This window comes from Sphaerodactylus townsendi, linkage group LG06 (assembly GCF_021028975.2).
Source record: "Sphaerodactylus townsendi isolate TG3544 linkage group LG06, MPM_Stown_v2.3, whole genome shotgun sequence".
Taxonomy (NCBI): domain Eukaryota; kingdom Metazoa; phylum Chordata; class Lepidosauria; order Squamata; family Sphaerodactylidae; genus Sphaerodactylus; species Sphaerodactylus townsendi.
The window spans coordinates 40,383,544-40,399,424 of NC_059430.1; the positions used below are offsets into that span (position 1 = coordinate 40,383,544).

At 42.5% G+C, this 15,881-nt stretch overlaps 1 protein-coding gene across 1 annotated transcript in view; it reads left to right on the plus strand.

The window, feature by feature from the left end:
• The window catches only part of GRAP2 (GRB2 related adaptor protein 2), a 72,050-nt gene that overhangs the window by 51,602 nt on the left and 4,567 nt on the right, over positions 1–15,881 (plus strand). Inside the window, exons 4-5 of the mRNA XM_048501130.1 lie at positions 725–844; positions 10,891–11,062. Of these exons, the coding sequence (XP_048357087.1) occupies positions 725–844; positions 10,891–11,062 (292 nt within the window). The remainder of the gene's footprint in view (positions 1–724; positions 845–10,890; positions 11,063–15,881) is intronic.

A 15,881-nucleotide genomic window follows, 5' to 3' on the forward strand; every position in this document is an offset into this window, starting at 1 on the left:
TGAATAAAACTGATGATTGATTATGGGTAAGCAGGTCATGTTGGGCACTGGAAATAGGTTCAGGGGCATTTTTCATAACATAGGCTGATTCCGCATGGGCCAAAAACAGTGGTGTGAAAACAGTGTGAAAACAGTATAAACCCTTTTACACCGTTTTAAACCCTTTTACACCATTTTCACACCATTTTCACACTGCTGTTTTTGGCCCATGCGGAATCAGACTTTGTTTTGTCAACAAAATATTAGGATGTGCTATATTAGAAAAGGTCATGTAGCATTTTTGATCTGTGTTACAATTTTTCTTTAGCCTGGCTTATTTACTCTGTGATCTTTAACCAGTCAGCTTTTTTTTCTATTTGCAGTGGTGAATGCACTTATTCTCACCATCTTCCCACAAAATCAAAGGCACCTAACTCTGCCCAATATCCTTGCATAACCCAATACTATGCAATTCTTTGATCAGGAGCAGGCAAACGGCTGGAAAGATTTTTCCCTCCTTAACCCGAACCAACAAACACACATACACACACACACTTTTTTTTTACATACAGCCTAATGAAATGTCCCAGAGAATTCAAATTATTCTGCACTATTTTTGTGCTATTTGGGTTGCCTTAAAAATGGGTCTTTGGAATTTTCTGTGATGTTCTGTTTCACTCCACTCTTTAACACCTCCCTTTTTACTTCCTTTATTAATCTTCATGTGATTTGTTTCTTTTGACAGCTGGTTCCAGGAAGGAGTTTCCCGCCACCAGGCTGAGAATAAACTCAGGGAGAAGGGAGTTGGCTCTTTCATTGTCCGAGCTAGCCAGAACTCCCCAGGGGACTTCTCTATCTCTGTCAGGTAGCTGTGGTTTTTCTTCTTTTCTGTCTTTTAGTAAGATTGATGTTTTAGATGTCCTCCCTGTAACACACACCATGAAATAGTTGTGCTTTCTGCAAGATGTTTAGATAGACCTATTTATTTAAACATTTATACCATACCAAGGAAGCCTCAGGGTGGATTATAACATAATGAAAACAATAATCGCTTTAACATTCAACTACCTATAAGCAGAAATAAAGCAGTCTTAGAATAACAAAGTAGTATAAAACAGTTAAGCATAAAGCCACTGAGAAGAAGAAGAAGAAGAAGAAGAAGAAGAAGAAGAAGAAGAAGAAGAAGAAGAAGAAGAAGAAGAAGAAGAAGAAGAAGAAGAAGAAGAGGAAGAGGAGGAGGAGGAGGAGGAGGAGGAGGAGGAGGAGTTTGGATTTATATCCCCCCTTTCTCTCCTGCAGGAGACTCAAAGGGGCTTACAATCTCCTTGCCCTTCCCCCCTCACAACACCCTGTGAGGTAGGTGGGGCTGAGAGAGCTCCAAAAAGCTGTGACTAGCCCAAGGTCACCCAGCTGGCGTGTGTGGGAGTGTACAGGCTAATCTGAATTCCCCAGATAAGCCTCCACAGCTCAGGCGGCAGAGCTGGGTATCAAACCCGGTTCCTCCAGATTAGATACACGAGCTCTTAACCTCCTACGCCACTGCTGCTCCTCATTAGCTATGGTCAATTGCCAAGAGCTCTGATAGGTAATGAAGTAGATATTAGACTCCTTGACTATGTCATAGGAAATGTCCCATCCCAAAATTGTATCCTTTAAAAAAATTATCTTTTAAACAGTAATTTTTCCAGGCAGTCTGAGAGCAACCGTGGTTTATAGCATTGTTTCCTAACTTGGCAATCCAGTCTTATTACACTATTTGCTATATATCCTGCACTGTTCTTAAAGCATTGCTTAAAATTTTGTATTTTGCCTTGAATATCAGTGAGAAAGGTGGGCTATAACAAAGTAACTATAAATAACGTGAGCATGCCCTATGCATGATTCTTCCAATACATGCAGTCATCACTTTGCATAAATGGGACAACCTGTGTATTTTTTTAAAATGTCATAAGAACATAAGAACATACGAACAAGCCAGCTGGATCAGACCAGAGTCCATCTAGTCCAGCTCTCTGCTACTCGCAGTGGCCCACCAGGTGCCATTGGGAGATCACATGCAGGATGTGAAAGCAATGGCGTTCTGCGGCTGTTGCTCCCAAGCACCTGGACTGTTAAGGCATTTGCAATCTCAGATCAAAGAGGATGTCCAGTTTCATTGTTCACAAACAACTTCCCACAAAAAATCTGAAATTCTGGTTGTGGTGGGTTTTCCGGGCTGTGTGGCCATGGTCTGATGGATCGTGTTCCTAACTTTTGCCTGCATCGGTGGCTGGCATCTTCAGAGGTGTATCACAGAGGGAAGTCTGACTTTTTACAGCTGGTACAAGTAGTATCAGAAGGAGAGTCTCCTGAAGATACCCTGAAAGTTTGGTGCTGCTAGCTTAACAATTGCACCCCTGACAGCAGGCACCTCCCCCCCCAAAAAAAAATTTCCCCAGATTCTCCTTTTAAATCCACCCTCTTTGGCTTGGATTTAAAGGGAGAATCTGGGATCCCCAGTTAAAACATAATTGAAAGTGCTTCTGTTTCATGGTGGGGGATAATCCACCCCAAAACAGCATCACTTTCAGTGCTAATCAGGGACCCCAGATTCTCCCTTTAAGGTGGATTTAAAAGGAGAATCTGAGCTCCCTAGTTTAAACACCATTGAAAGTGATGCTGTTTGGAGGTGGATTCCAGCATCACAGCAAAACTCAGATTTTGCATCGGGCTCCATTTTCCCTAGCTACGCCTCTGCCTGGTGGGCAGGGCAGAAGGGACTGCTGGCTGCCAGCTGGGAGCCCAGCCAGTGGGGGGGGGGCAGGGGAGTCTGCCATCCCTGGCCTCGGAGACCTGCTTTTATAAGCACTGAGGCCGGGGGCAGGACTTGGGGAGGCGTGGCCCCACCCCTGAATCCCCACCCCCATAAAAAATCTATACCTATGTCACTGCTGGAACAACTCGTAAAATAGTAACCTCTCAGAAACCAGCTTTTTGTATATAATTTCAATTTTATCCTTTGCCAGAAAATCTTCCTGATTTATTTCTTGTAAATAAAAACTTTTGATTCTTTGTTTAAACTTTACAAGCCTCTGACAATAAAATGTTATTTTGGTGTCCCTACATAGCTAATCTTCCTGTCTGTGAAGTGACCCGGTTGACCAACTAAAGACCATTCTTACTATTTAATTTATTGATAAAAGTGGGGGAAATGCAAAGCATATATACAAAATCTAAATTACCATATTCACATTACTGCACTGCATTTTGACAAACAAAGGGGCAGCTCAATCAAAGCATAACTGACCATTAGAATTTTGGAGGGAAAAATCTCCTCAGGGCACACGTCAGTGGGAAGGCTTAAGGACATCAACAACCCTCCTTCTTGCCATAACTTACATAGATATAAAGCAGGGAGGGATAGATCTGGGTGGGAACCTAATGTTGTCTTTTGGGTTCTGACTGTGAGACAGAGGGTGTTGCCACATGGCTTCAAGTTCAATGCTGTTGGGAAGTGGGATTTTTCATTCTTCCCCACAGCACTGTGGTATGCTCATGTACCTCCCAGGATTTTCCTGGCTTTTGTCCAACTGTTCAGGAACCTGTTTTGCTTTGAAGTTTTGGGAAAGATTACAACAAAGCCTGGGTGGTTCCTATGTGGGTGGAAAAGTTCAGATTTACCTGGTCCCACCCACATAACAGCCACCATTTCCCCCATGGTTCTTTCTTAAATCAGTGATTTAATGCCACTATAGTGATATACCGTCATACCAAAATATGCATCAGGTTCTTTGAATTAAAAATCTCTAGCTCCTTTTCTTGAAGACACATATGTAAAAAATCTAACAACAACATGGACAGAGGCTTACTTTTTTAAAAATTAAAATTTGGAACTTACAGTATAAAGGTATATCTATATAACACTATTAAATCATCAATTAAAAAGAAACTACCAGAGAAAACTGCTACATGGAATTCTTGTTTCCTCTGCACTGTACTAGCAGCAGCAACAGGGAAACTACACAAGCCTATCCCCATGTGAATAACTCCAAATGACCTGACAGAAGACACTGATAGAAATTTTAACAATACATGGAAACAAGCTAATTGCTTATCTACTATCACCACCATGACCAACACTCGTCATTGTCAAAGCAGGCATTGACAGCATCTGTCATTAGGGATGGAAGCCAGAACACTGCCTTTCTAGAGTCAATCTGGGCGGAACTTGATTCTGGCTTCTGGCCGGTTGATGTGTGATTCTGCCCCAAACACAGATATCCCATCATGGTCTGCCTTTTAGAAGCAGTAGCCTTGCAGGATGTCAGGCAGAAGTCCGTTTGACCATTGGCCTATGGAGCCTCCAAGTTGCCCTTTGTATCCTTTGATACAACCTAACTAAGGGAAAGGTAAAAGATTATTGGATTCCATCTAAGCTGGTGTTGAGGCAGTTTTGAAGAGTAGGGTATTTCCCTCTTGTATCTGGCAACACAAAAACCACATATAGAGAAACAACCACAGCTCTTTTTGCATAATCATATTTCATAAAAGTGTGTGTGTGTGTATTTGTCTGGCCTATTATAAAGTATGAAAAAAACCTGTGGGTGTTTCCCTCTAAACCTTCTGTCAAACACTGTTTTACATATATGCTACGTATAGGAGTACAAATGTGGCCTTTATAGTGCTAGCAGCCTTTATTTTGGCCATTGAATGGATTTGATTTTGTGATTGCTTTATTATGTGCTCCTATTCAATTACTTGTTTTATTTTATTTTTAGCTATTGGTATTTCTTTTCTTAAGCACTGTACGCTAGCTTGAACATTCTTAATTGAGAAAGTGGTTGACGTGATCTATTTGCTTAAGAGAATCGCAGTTGGCAAACAAGTTTCAGGAAGATACATGTTTGGTCTGCAGTAGAAGAGCTAGATTTGAATCCACTAGCACCTTAGAGACCAACAAGATTTTCAGGGTATAAGCTTTCAAGTGTCAAAGTTCCCTTCCTCAGATACAATTAGGAATGGAAATCTTTGAGGCCTTATAATCCAGTCAGAAGGTAGAAGGGGTGCTGCGCAGGAGCCAGGATACAAAGGTACAGTGCAAAATGTAATCGGCTTGATTAGATCTGGGGAGAAATGCTAGGGGACAGAAAATTAGTAACTGTAGTCAGATAACACTTCTATGTCATTAATCAGCCCATTCGAAATTTGTGAATGAACTCACATTCACAATTTGGTAGTAATACACCCTTCTGTATTTGAAGACTACCATTCTTAGCAATTGAATGTTTTGGAAGATTAAAATGTTTTCCCACTGGGTTTTGTAGTTGTGTGATTTTTAACATAAGTAACTCACAATTTCAGATTCAACAAATATCAATTAACTCAAACCCTGGCAATATTTAGTGGGCATTGTAGAGGAATGCTGTTATGATTGTCCGTCTGAGTGTTATTAGATTGAAAATAGTATTTGTTAGATGTTGATCCTCTGTGGTTTTTGTTTTCAACCTGTTTTGAGCTGGGGGGATGGGGGTTGGTGCACATTCTTTTTGTTAGCTGCCTTAAGCAGTATTTGTTGGGGCGAAAAACAGGCATGAAATATTTTGATTAATCAATAAATGAACTTGGTTCACCAAATAACAGCTGATTATTGTTTCCATTCAGTTAATATTCAGGACTGCAGTGCTGATTAATTCACTCGGTTAGCTGATTTTTAAAAATTGATGGACCGGAAAGGTGTCTCCAATTACCTGGGCAGCTGCTGTTGCTATTGTTGCTGCTACTTTTGAAAAAAAAATACTTTAACTATTTAATACACAAGTTTATAAAACAGCAGGTGACTAACATTATCCACAAAGAATCTATAAATCTGACATTAAAAACCAAAATACTCAAAAACCAGTTAGAAAACATTTGAATAATCCAGTCGATTCCATCGCTGACCTAAGAGTCCCTCTGTTTCAGGACTTCCTCTTTTGGGTCAGCAATGGAATGACCTGGAAGATTCAAATGTTTTCCAACTGATTTTTGAGTGTAGGTTTTTATGCTGAACCAAAAAAAAAGGGGGGGGGGATTTCATTTAATAGTAGCCAAAAAAAATAAATAAATCCCAAAAAAATGGGAAGGGGAAAAATCTGCTTTTTTAGCTTTTTCAGCTTTTGCCAGCTAACATTAAAGGGCAAAGATTCCCCGCAGAGTATAACAGGCAATTAAATTATTATAGAATCACTAGTGGGCCCGACCACGCGTTGCTGTGGCTGAGTCTGGTGAAGTGGAAAAGAAAGAAAAAGGGAAGCGAATGGTTCAAACATGTGTCATTGCACAATGATTGCAAGGGAGGGGAGAGGCAAGGGGCCCCTCGCTCCCCTCCCTCTCTCCTGTTCCCTTGCATGGCAACCCGGCTGGTCCCTCCCTAACATTCCCCTTCCTCTGCTAGGGTAAGTTGGCCATGTGCAGGTGGCTGGTCCTGGTCCTTTCACTCCCTTCCCTTGCAGGCGAATTATCTAGCGTAAAACACGCTGGGAGGCATGAGCTACGTTGTGTTCAAATTTCAGAACATTTGGTCCAGCAAACCCTTGGACCCTCCCTCACCTTCCCCTTCCTCCGGTAGGGTGGGTGGGCCATGTGCAGATGGCCCGCCCCATCCCTTTCACTCCATAAGGCAGTGGTTTTCAAGGAAGGCATGGTTGGTTCCCTTGTATCAGAGGGTGTTGCTTTGACGGCCAGCAGATGGTGCTGTTGCGGAACAGAACTGTGGTTCCAACTGTCACAGGTGTGGCATGTACACAATAACTGGCACAGTTGTGACATGTACACAACAGGAGGTGTGGAAACAGTATGGAAACCTGGCCGCACGTGAATGCGACGTGTGAAAATTTCAAAGCAATTGGTCCAGTAGTTTGGGAAATTACCTGTCAGAAGAAAAACGCACTGATAGATTTTTATATATATAGACTAGTAGGGCCCAGCCACGTGTTGCTGTGGCTTATTGTGGTGAAATGGGAAAGGAACAGTAGCAGAAAGTCAATTGCAGAGGCCAGCAGTATGTGCTCATGCAAACACACAGCCTGATACTGCGCGATGTCATTGATGTGTATGCCTGCATTCCTTGGGGGGGGGGATGGAAAGGCACCCCTCCCACACATCTTGACTGGCTGGTCATGATCCTTTACCTGGGAGTAAGTTTGGTTGGTGGCAATGGGTGTCGCTTCTGAGGAAACCCTCTGAGGGGCACAACGCAGCCATTCAAAGTATGTCATGGTTGCTGTACCGAGCTTACTCCTGAGTAATGCGTGCCTGGTTTTCTTAACTGTAACCGCAGTATTCAGGGAATCTAGGATGCCTGGCCCCTCCCTCCAGTCCCTTGCATGTCTCCCCTCACTCTCTTCCCTCCCTCACTTCTCTTCCCTTGCATGCCACCCCTCCCCCTCATTCCCTTCCCTTTTCCTCTGCTAGGGTGGGTGGGTCATATCAAGATACTGGGCCCCCTGCCTCCCCTCCCTTGCATGCCACCCCTCACTCTCACCCCTCTCTCACTTCTCTTCCTTTGCATGCCTGCCCCTCTGTCCCTTTCCTCTCTCTCCCTCTCTTCCCTTGCATGCCACCCCTCCCTCTCCCTCCCTTCCCTCTCCCTCGTGTGTATGTGTTTCACTTCCACTCGAGTTACTGCCCATGTACTGTTTTCACTGCTCATATCAGACCATCTGAGCGAACATTCTAAGCAGCACGAACATTCTAACAGTTACACACAGGCAGCTGCATGTCCTTCACCATGGAGCGCCAGGAAAAGGTGTTTTACCTGGGCCAGGTGTGAAATTTCAGATATGTGAACATCTAAAAACACTCTCACCTGGCTGACTATAGTGGCTGGGAATTTTCAGAGGAATTGGCCCAGCAGTTACTGAGTTATACTATCATCAACAAAAACACTGTTAGCTTTTTATATATATAGATAGAGTTGGAAGATACTCCAAGGGCCATGCAATGCAAGAATACATAATCAAAACACTCCTGATGGATGGCCATCCAGCTTCTCTTTAAAAACCTCCAAAGAAGGAGACGCCACCACACTCCATGGTAGTGCATCCCACTGTCAAACAGCTCTTACTGTCAGGAAGTTTTTCCTGATGGTTAGGTGGAATCTCTTTCCCTTCACATTGAACCCATTACTCCTGGTCCTAGTCTCTGGAGCAGCAGAAAACAAGCTTGCTCCCTCACCAACATGACATCCCTTCAAATATCTAATCATGGCTAGCATATTACCTCTTAACCTTCTCTTCACAAAACTAAACATACCCAGCTCCCTAAGTCTCTCCTTGTAGGGCATAGAATCCAGATCTTTTAACATTTTGGTTGCCATCCTCTGGACCAATTTCAGCTTGTCAATATCCTTCTTGAATTGTGATGTCCAGAACTGTACACAGTATTCCAGGTGAGGTCTAACCAATGCAGAATAGAGAGGTACAGTTACATCCCTCGGTCTTGACACTATACTCCTATTGATACAGCCCAGAATCGCATGGGCTTTCTTGGCCGCCGCATCACACTGCTGACTCATGTTCAGTTTGTGGTCTACTGAGACTTCCAGATCCCTTTTGCATGTAGTCAAGCCAGGTGTCACTCATCCTATATTTGTGCATTTCATTTTTTCTGCCTAAGTATAGTATCTTATATTTATCTGTGTTTAAATTCATTTTGTTTGTTTTGGGCCAGCTCTCTAATCAGTCCAGGTCATTTTGAATTTTGACTCTGTCCTCTGGAGTATTAGCTACCCATCCTATTTTAGTGTCGTCTGCAAATTTGATTCACATGCCTTCTATGCCATCCTCCAAGTTGTTGATAAAAATATTGAATAGCACTGGGCCCAGGACAGAACCCTGTGGCACCCCACTAGTCACTTCTCTCCAGGATGAAGATGAGCCATTGATGAGCACCCTTTGAGTTCGGTCAGTTAACCAATTACAAATCCATCTAATAATAGCATTGTCTAGTCCATATTTCACTAGCTTGCTTGCGAGAATATTATGGAGCACCTTGTCAAAAACTTTACTAAAATCAAGGTATACTTCATCCACAGCATTCACCTACCAAGCTTGTCACTCTATCAAAAAAACAGATAAGATTAATCTGGCATTACTTGTTTGTCAGAAACCTATGCTGACTTTTTGTGATCATAGTATTCCCTTCTAAGTGCTGTCAGACCATCTGTTTAATGATCTGCTCCAGAAACTTCCCTGGTACTGATGTCAGGCTGACTGGATGGTAATTATTTGGGTCCTCCTTTTTTCCCCTTTTTGAAGATGGGGATAATATTAGCCCTCCTCCAGTCCACTGGGACTTCTCCTGTTCTCCAGGAGTTGCTAGGAATCTGAATCTGAAAAAATCTGAAAAAGACCCCCACATTGGTATGTAAAGTTGGCTTTTTATTAAAAAAAACCCAGGGAGAAATGGGTCTAGTGTAATTGAATCTGAAAACTATCAAAAAAGATTTTGGTGCACACCCTAATTTCAACAGGAGAACGATGAACGTGAATGTATTCACAAGTTCAGGATAATGGACACCCCATCCCAGCTGAATAGGAACATAGGATTCTTATCTCACCACACATGCTAAATTTTTGCCCCCACGCATTTCCCCTCTTCTCTAATTAAGCTCATAACAATATGCATCATATTTCTGCAGCCTTTACAACCATTCTTCACAATACCTGTCCCACCTTCTGACTGGGATATAAAGACTCAGAGATCTCCATTTCTATTTGTGTCTGACAAAGAGAGCTTTGATGATTAAAAGCTTATATCTGAAAAAAATTGTTTTGTAAGATGTTACTGGATTCCAGTCTAACTGTTCCACTGCAGTCTGACATACGGTAGCTACACTCTGAAACAATGCAAACAGACATCCCTCTTCTGTTTTATGAAGGAAGAAGAAGAAGAAGAGTTTGGATTTATATCCTCCTTTTCTCTCCTGCAGGAGACTCAAAGGGGCTTACAATCTCCTTGCCCTTCTCCCCTCACAACAAACACCCTGTGAGGTGGGTGGGACTGAGAGAGCTCGGAAAAGCTGTGACTAGCCCAAGGTCACCCAGCTGGTGTGTGTGGGAGTGTACAGGCTAATCTGAATTCCCCAGATAAGCCTCCACAGCTCAGGCGGCAGAGCTGGGAATCAAACCCAGTTCCTCCAGATTAGATACATGAGCTCTTAACCTCCTACGCCACTGCTGCTCCTTGTTGCTACAGAGCTATGTATATAGGCAATGTAATTGATTCATAAATAATTAATCAATTAAAATTCATTCCATTAATCACCTAACACGTTTCTAATTGGATGAAAGCCCTGTAATATTTAAAGCACACTACTGGATAAAACTACCGTCTCCATTTGTTTCCCAAAGCTGAAGTGTGGAAAAAATCCCAAATTAAAAAATGTATCTTCTGGCAATATTCAGAGCCAAATTAATCAAAATTTCCTGCTAAAAATTCAAATAAATTTTCTTAACCCTCATAATTTGCTTCCAGTCTCGCTGAAATCTTACTGGAACCTTAACAGAAAACCATGGTTACAATTTCCTTGCTCAAAGTCTTGTTCTAACATGTTGCTTTATGCTGCAATGTATTTCTGTATAGTGGGTGATTTTACATTTGCGTTCCCAAAGGAGAGGGAGCACATCTAGGTTCTCCCTCATGAGAAGGAGCAGTGGACATTCTGAGTGTTTTTGCAGAAATCTCTGAAGCAGCTAAAAAGACTTGGAACCAGAGTCCAATTTCAGAATATGCGTTAAATGTGGCTCCTCTGAAGTTACATTCTCTCAATTAAAATGTGAGCAGATCCTTGTAAAACAGTTTTAAAACCTTTTGGAGGGGTTGGGGGGTGAAGGCTGATATTAAGGATCTTAAAAAATATGAAACTGTTCTATTTTCTTCCCTTGAAACTAGGCATGAAGATGATGTCCAACACTTTAAAGTCATGAAAGACACAAAGGGCAACTATTTTTTATGGAGTGAGAAGTTCCCATCACTAAATAAACTTGTGGAGTACTACAAGACTTATTCCATCTCCAAACACACTCAGATCTTCCTGAGGGATGAGATCCAGAAAGATCAGCAGGTACTTTCATAAAGGGCTCAGTTTCTTCAGCAACCAGAAAGAATTCATCATTTTAGAATATTGTTTTATGAATATTTAGTTAGTAGACTTAATGGTGATTTTTGCCATCATGTTGACCTGCCAATCATCCAATTGTTGGTTGTATAACGGACGTTTAGAACACAGATAATCTCCAAGACTTGCCAAGTCAGTAAATTACTGTATCAGGATAGGAGAGTGAAAAATTTAATCAGTTAAAGAAATAACGAAACAATCTGCCAAGAGTGGAGGAGGTAGATAGGCGTCACTCAGAACTAAAAGTCACATGTTAAATTTTTAAAGGAAGCAAATCATGAAACATTAAAATTTTAGAAAAGTATGAGAGACCAAACTGAATGTTCATTTTTGTAAATAGAAGCTAAATGTCAATAAATAAATAAAAATATAATGTGATTCATTGAAGATTATGGGAATAACAGGGTTCCCATTCTACCTATTTCTTAATGTCTCGCCTTAAGCTTGCTTAAAATCCACTCCTTGGAGGTTGTGTGAAGGAAAGTTCAGACTGAAGTTTCTCTGTAATAAAAGAGTAATAGGCACTTTACACATGCCCAAAGTGCTTTTCTCTATTACTACTTCATGTAAGCAAAACTTAGCCCTGAAAACTGATTGTAGAGTTCTGGCTTCAGGAATCATCAGAAATTAACCTCCGACGGATGAATAGGTGGTACAAAATGCATTGCTTGATTTCTTGGAACAATAGGGGATTTTTATCTGCATAAACAGTAGTAGAAAATGTGATACAGACAGATAGATGGATATCATTCCATATTTTTAAATTTCTGTATTTACAATGAGTCCTAAAGAATAAGTATCACTGCCACCCTAATGAACCTATGTGGTAGGTGGAGTTAGCATTTAACAACCTTAGTTGTAAATGTAATGAGCTTAATCAATTGAAACAAAAGATGGTGAAATAAAATCTTCAACATTTCATAGAGGAAATTAGGAATACTTTGGTGCATTATTTCACTGCCTGAGGCCCCTCTTTCTCAGGCCCTTTCCGCACGGGCCATTTACAGCAGCCCAGGGAAGGCAAAAACGCCATACCTGGGCAGCTGTTCGCACGCCGTCCTGTGTGGCCCCAAGCAGCGTGAAGGCACCGCTTTCCACCTCCCTTCCCGAGGGAGGTTTTTGGAAAGCGCCGCCTTCCCATCAGCGCGGTGCGAACCGCACTGCACTGAAGGCCCTGCTTTCCCATCCCCCCACTCACCTCGTCCTCCAGCTTCGGTCTGGAGGGCTGCTGAGACCCGCCCATGCTGCCCTCCAACCCCTGGAGGTCAGAGGGCAGCATGGGCAGGTCCCTGCAGCCCTCCAGACCGATGCTGGAGGACGAGGTGAGTGGTGGGGACACAGAAGAGGCAGCTCCGTGCGGAGCCGCCTCTTCTGTGCTGGCCTCTGCGGGGGCCGTTCGCACGCTCCCGTGCAAATGGCCCCCTCCCCTCCACCGGCATAATTTTTGCTGGTCCGCCCGGGCGTCGCCCCCCCCCCCCCCCCACGGGTGCGACATCACTTGAAGGAACAAATTTACAGAACACAACCATGTAAACATAAAAAATAGGGGGTACTATTGGGACTGAGAGATGCATCTATGGTGGGTTTTTTGAGGACTTTAGTTACACCTTTTGTGAGAGCTGAACAATTTGCATCACTACAGATTCTATTGTTCTGTTTACAAAGTGTAGAATGCAAAAGGAACATTGAAGCAGGGTCTGGTTTAAATACGGTGAACAAATGTTGCAGAAAATGACTGGAATAAGTGCGGCACTAAAAAGAGAAAGATCTAGAGATCAAAAAGGTATTTGGGCAGCTGGAAAGTTTGAGGCAGCCTGTTCTGGTCTATGTTAGGAGAATGAGGAAATGGCAGATCAGAGTTCACAAATCATTACATGCACAGAACTGAGAGACAGAAGGCACAGTAACTACAGAAACCAAAGCCTTGTTGAACCAGGAAACGGACTCTGATATTACATTACCAGGATGTGAGTGTGGAGGCATGGCAGAAAATACCATGTGTTTACAAGAGCAGTGAAATGTTATAAGCAGTGTTTTTGGGTGAGAAGCACTTTCTTTTCATCTCCACAGCGAAGGAATTTCTTCAAGTGATAAATGCTGACCTCTTATCAACCTGTTGTACATTTTTAAAATTCTCTCTTTAGGATGCAGACAAGGTCATTTGTTTAAAAGGTAGGTGGATTGTTTGAAATATTAGCAGAACCAGAAGGCAGATTGTATTAGGAAGGCAATGTGATCAAGGGAATAAGGGATCTACAACATAGACTTGGCCAGTGGAAAAGAGTTTTCAGTGGTGAATCTTCAACCATTTTTACTTTAATCACATCATTATGCAAATGTATGATCTACATTAGTCAGTATGTTGAGCTGTTTTACGAAAAATCTGTTTTTCTTCATTTTTATCTGCATTTAGCAATGATCACACATTTACATAAATAGGGAAGGGGAAGCTCAAAGGTTATTTAAATCTCATAAGCAGCAAACCCAGGCTGCTTCCATTCAGGAATGGGGGGGAAAGCCCATTGCAGCAGCACTGTGTGAACAGGGCCACGGACCCCATTCCTGTGCTGCTTGCTATGGATGCTCCAGCTTTTGCTCTGTCTCATTGGCACTTCTTTATGAACAACAGGCCAAGTCTCACCACAGCTCAGCAACCCTTTCCCATATCCCAGCTGAACCACCTTGCAAAGTTGCATCGTGTGAAGACTAAAAAGGCCATTAAAGGTTTAAACATGAGATGGCAGAAACAGGGATGAGTTCCACCACTTTAAAGGCAGAGATCAGTTCTGCCCCTCCCTATATCAGGGCCCCTTCTGCACATGCAAAATAATGCACTTTCAATCCACTTCCACAATTGTTTGCAGGTGAATTTCGCCATTCTGCACAGCTGCAAAGTGCATTGAAAATGGATTGAAAGTGCATTATTCTGCATGTGCAGAAGGGGCCTGGGTGTGGGTATAGCAGCTGCACAGATGGTTCTCATCACAGCCAACCTGTACTTTCTCCTTTGAGCATGACCATGCTGTTGACAGCTGCCATGCCCCATGTCCTCCCTGTCTTTGCTGCTCTCCAAACTGGGACTAGGGCCCCTTCCGCACACGCAAAATAATGCGTTTTCAAACCACTTTCACAAGTGTTTGCAAGTGGATTTTGCTATTCCGCACAGCTTCAAAGAGCACTGAAAGCAGTTTGAAAGTGCATTATTCTGCATGTGCGGAATGAGCCTAGGTTTGCTTGGAAGTTAAATTCTGAGCATAGAATTCCCAGATTTATCTGTGTGAAGTTCCAGATATAGATACAGCTCTGAACATTTTTACATGTGTTACATAAATTGCTTTTGAGCTTACCTCACACTACCTATGTGAATGCTTGATAGCTTTTCATGTGAGAGTTGTGTGTTGTACAAATGAGCATTCTGTCCAATGTAAGTTGTACTTTCTCATTACAAAACGACTGAACTATCATTGAACAGGTGTTATGGAGAAGAGCAAGCAAGGGGTAGCATGCCAGACTAGGGGTTCAAGTCCCCACTTCTCCATGAAACCAATAGAGTGACCATTGGCTAGTCACACTTTCTCAGCCGTAGCCTACCACACAGAATTGAAGTGAGAATGAAATGGAGGAGGTGGGAACTATATAGAATTCCTTGAGCTCGTTGGAGTAAGGGCAGGATACAAATAAGAACGAAAGAAGCTAAATCTGATGTTCTAACTGCACATTAGATAGTTTTGTGTCCCTCACATGCCCATTCTGGTCCTGTCAAGCAGGAGAGTTCCATGCTCAGAATTTAATTCCTAGGTACACCCAGTCTGGTTCAGTTTAGGATTGCAGTACATGATGAGAAGAGGCTTAAGTCTTTCCCCAGTGCCATTTTCTTAACTTGAAATGGCACCTCTCCCTGCACACTGCAGTCCCAATAAGAATTGGGTCTGCATGAACCAAACAATTAAGTTCCAAGTATGGAATTCCCAGAGCATGTTTGATTTGACAAGTCCAGAAAAAAACACATGTTGAACACAGCGACTTTGTAATGGGTAATGTCACCGTTACCAGATATAGGACCTAGATGGAAGTACAAAGCTTAACAGCCAAAAAATCATCTTTGTGTGATTGGGTTTCTTTCAAGGACACATGTGTTTGGAGCCTGGCCAAACGGGCACAGGAAGTACTTCACCTGAGTGGAGCTGCAAAAGAAGCTGGAACACCAGGGCACAAGAAAGATGGAGAGCATTGTTTCCCACGGCCGCCTATGCAGGTATTTTCGAGTGGGCAGAGTTGAGATCCCAGCCATGCTGGATTCTCTTTAACAGTTATATTTACAGTGCAATCATAAGCAGTTACATCCTTCTCTGTTCATTGGTCTGCTTACAAGTGCATCGTTAAAGTCTTCATGTCATTAAGCTACCTTTATATTTCAGTAATTTCTTTCTAGACCCCCTGCCCTGCTTGTTTATCTGAGAGAGCTGAATGCATGGTAATACACAGTAGAAATGCTGATCTGTGTGGTTACATGGCATGGTGGAAAAGAGCCTTGCTCCTGCCTGTGGCTAGAAATGCTCCAGTCTAGAAGCCAAAGCTGTTCCACCATGTTTATATGGTTTGAGTAATGCCTCTTCCGCATATGCAGAATAATGCACTTTCAATCCACTTTCAAGGCACTTTGCAGCTGGATTTACTGTGCAGAATAGCAAAATCAACTTTCAGACAATTGTGAAAGTGGATTTAAAGTGCATTATTCTGCATGTGCAGGCCTTACATTGCCTTG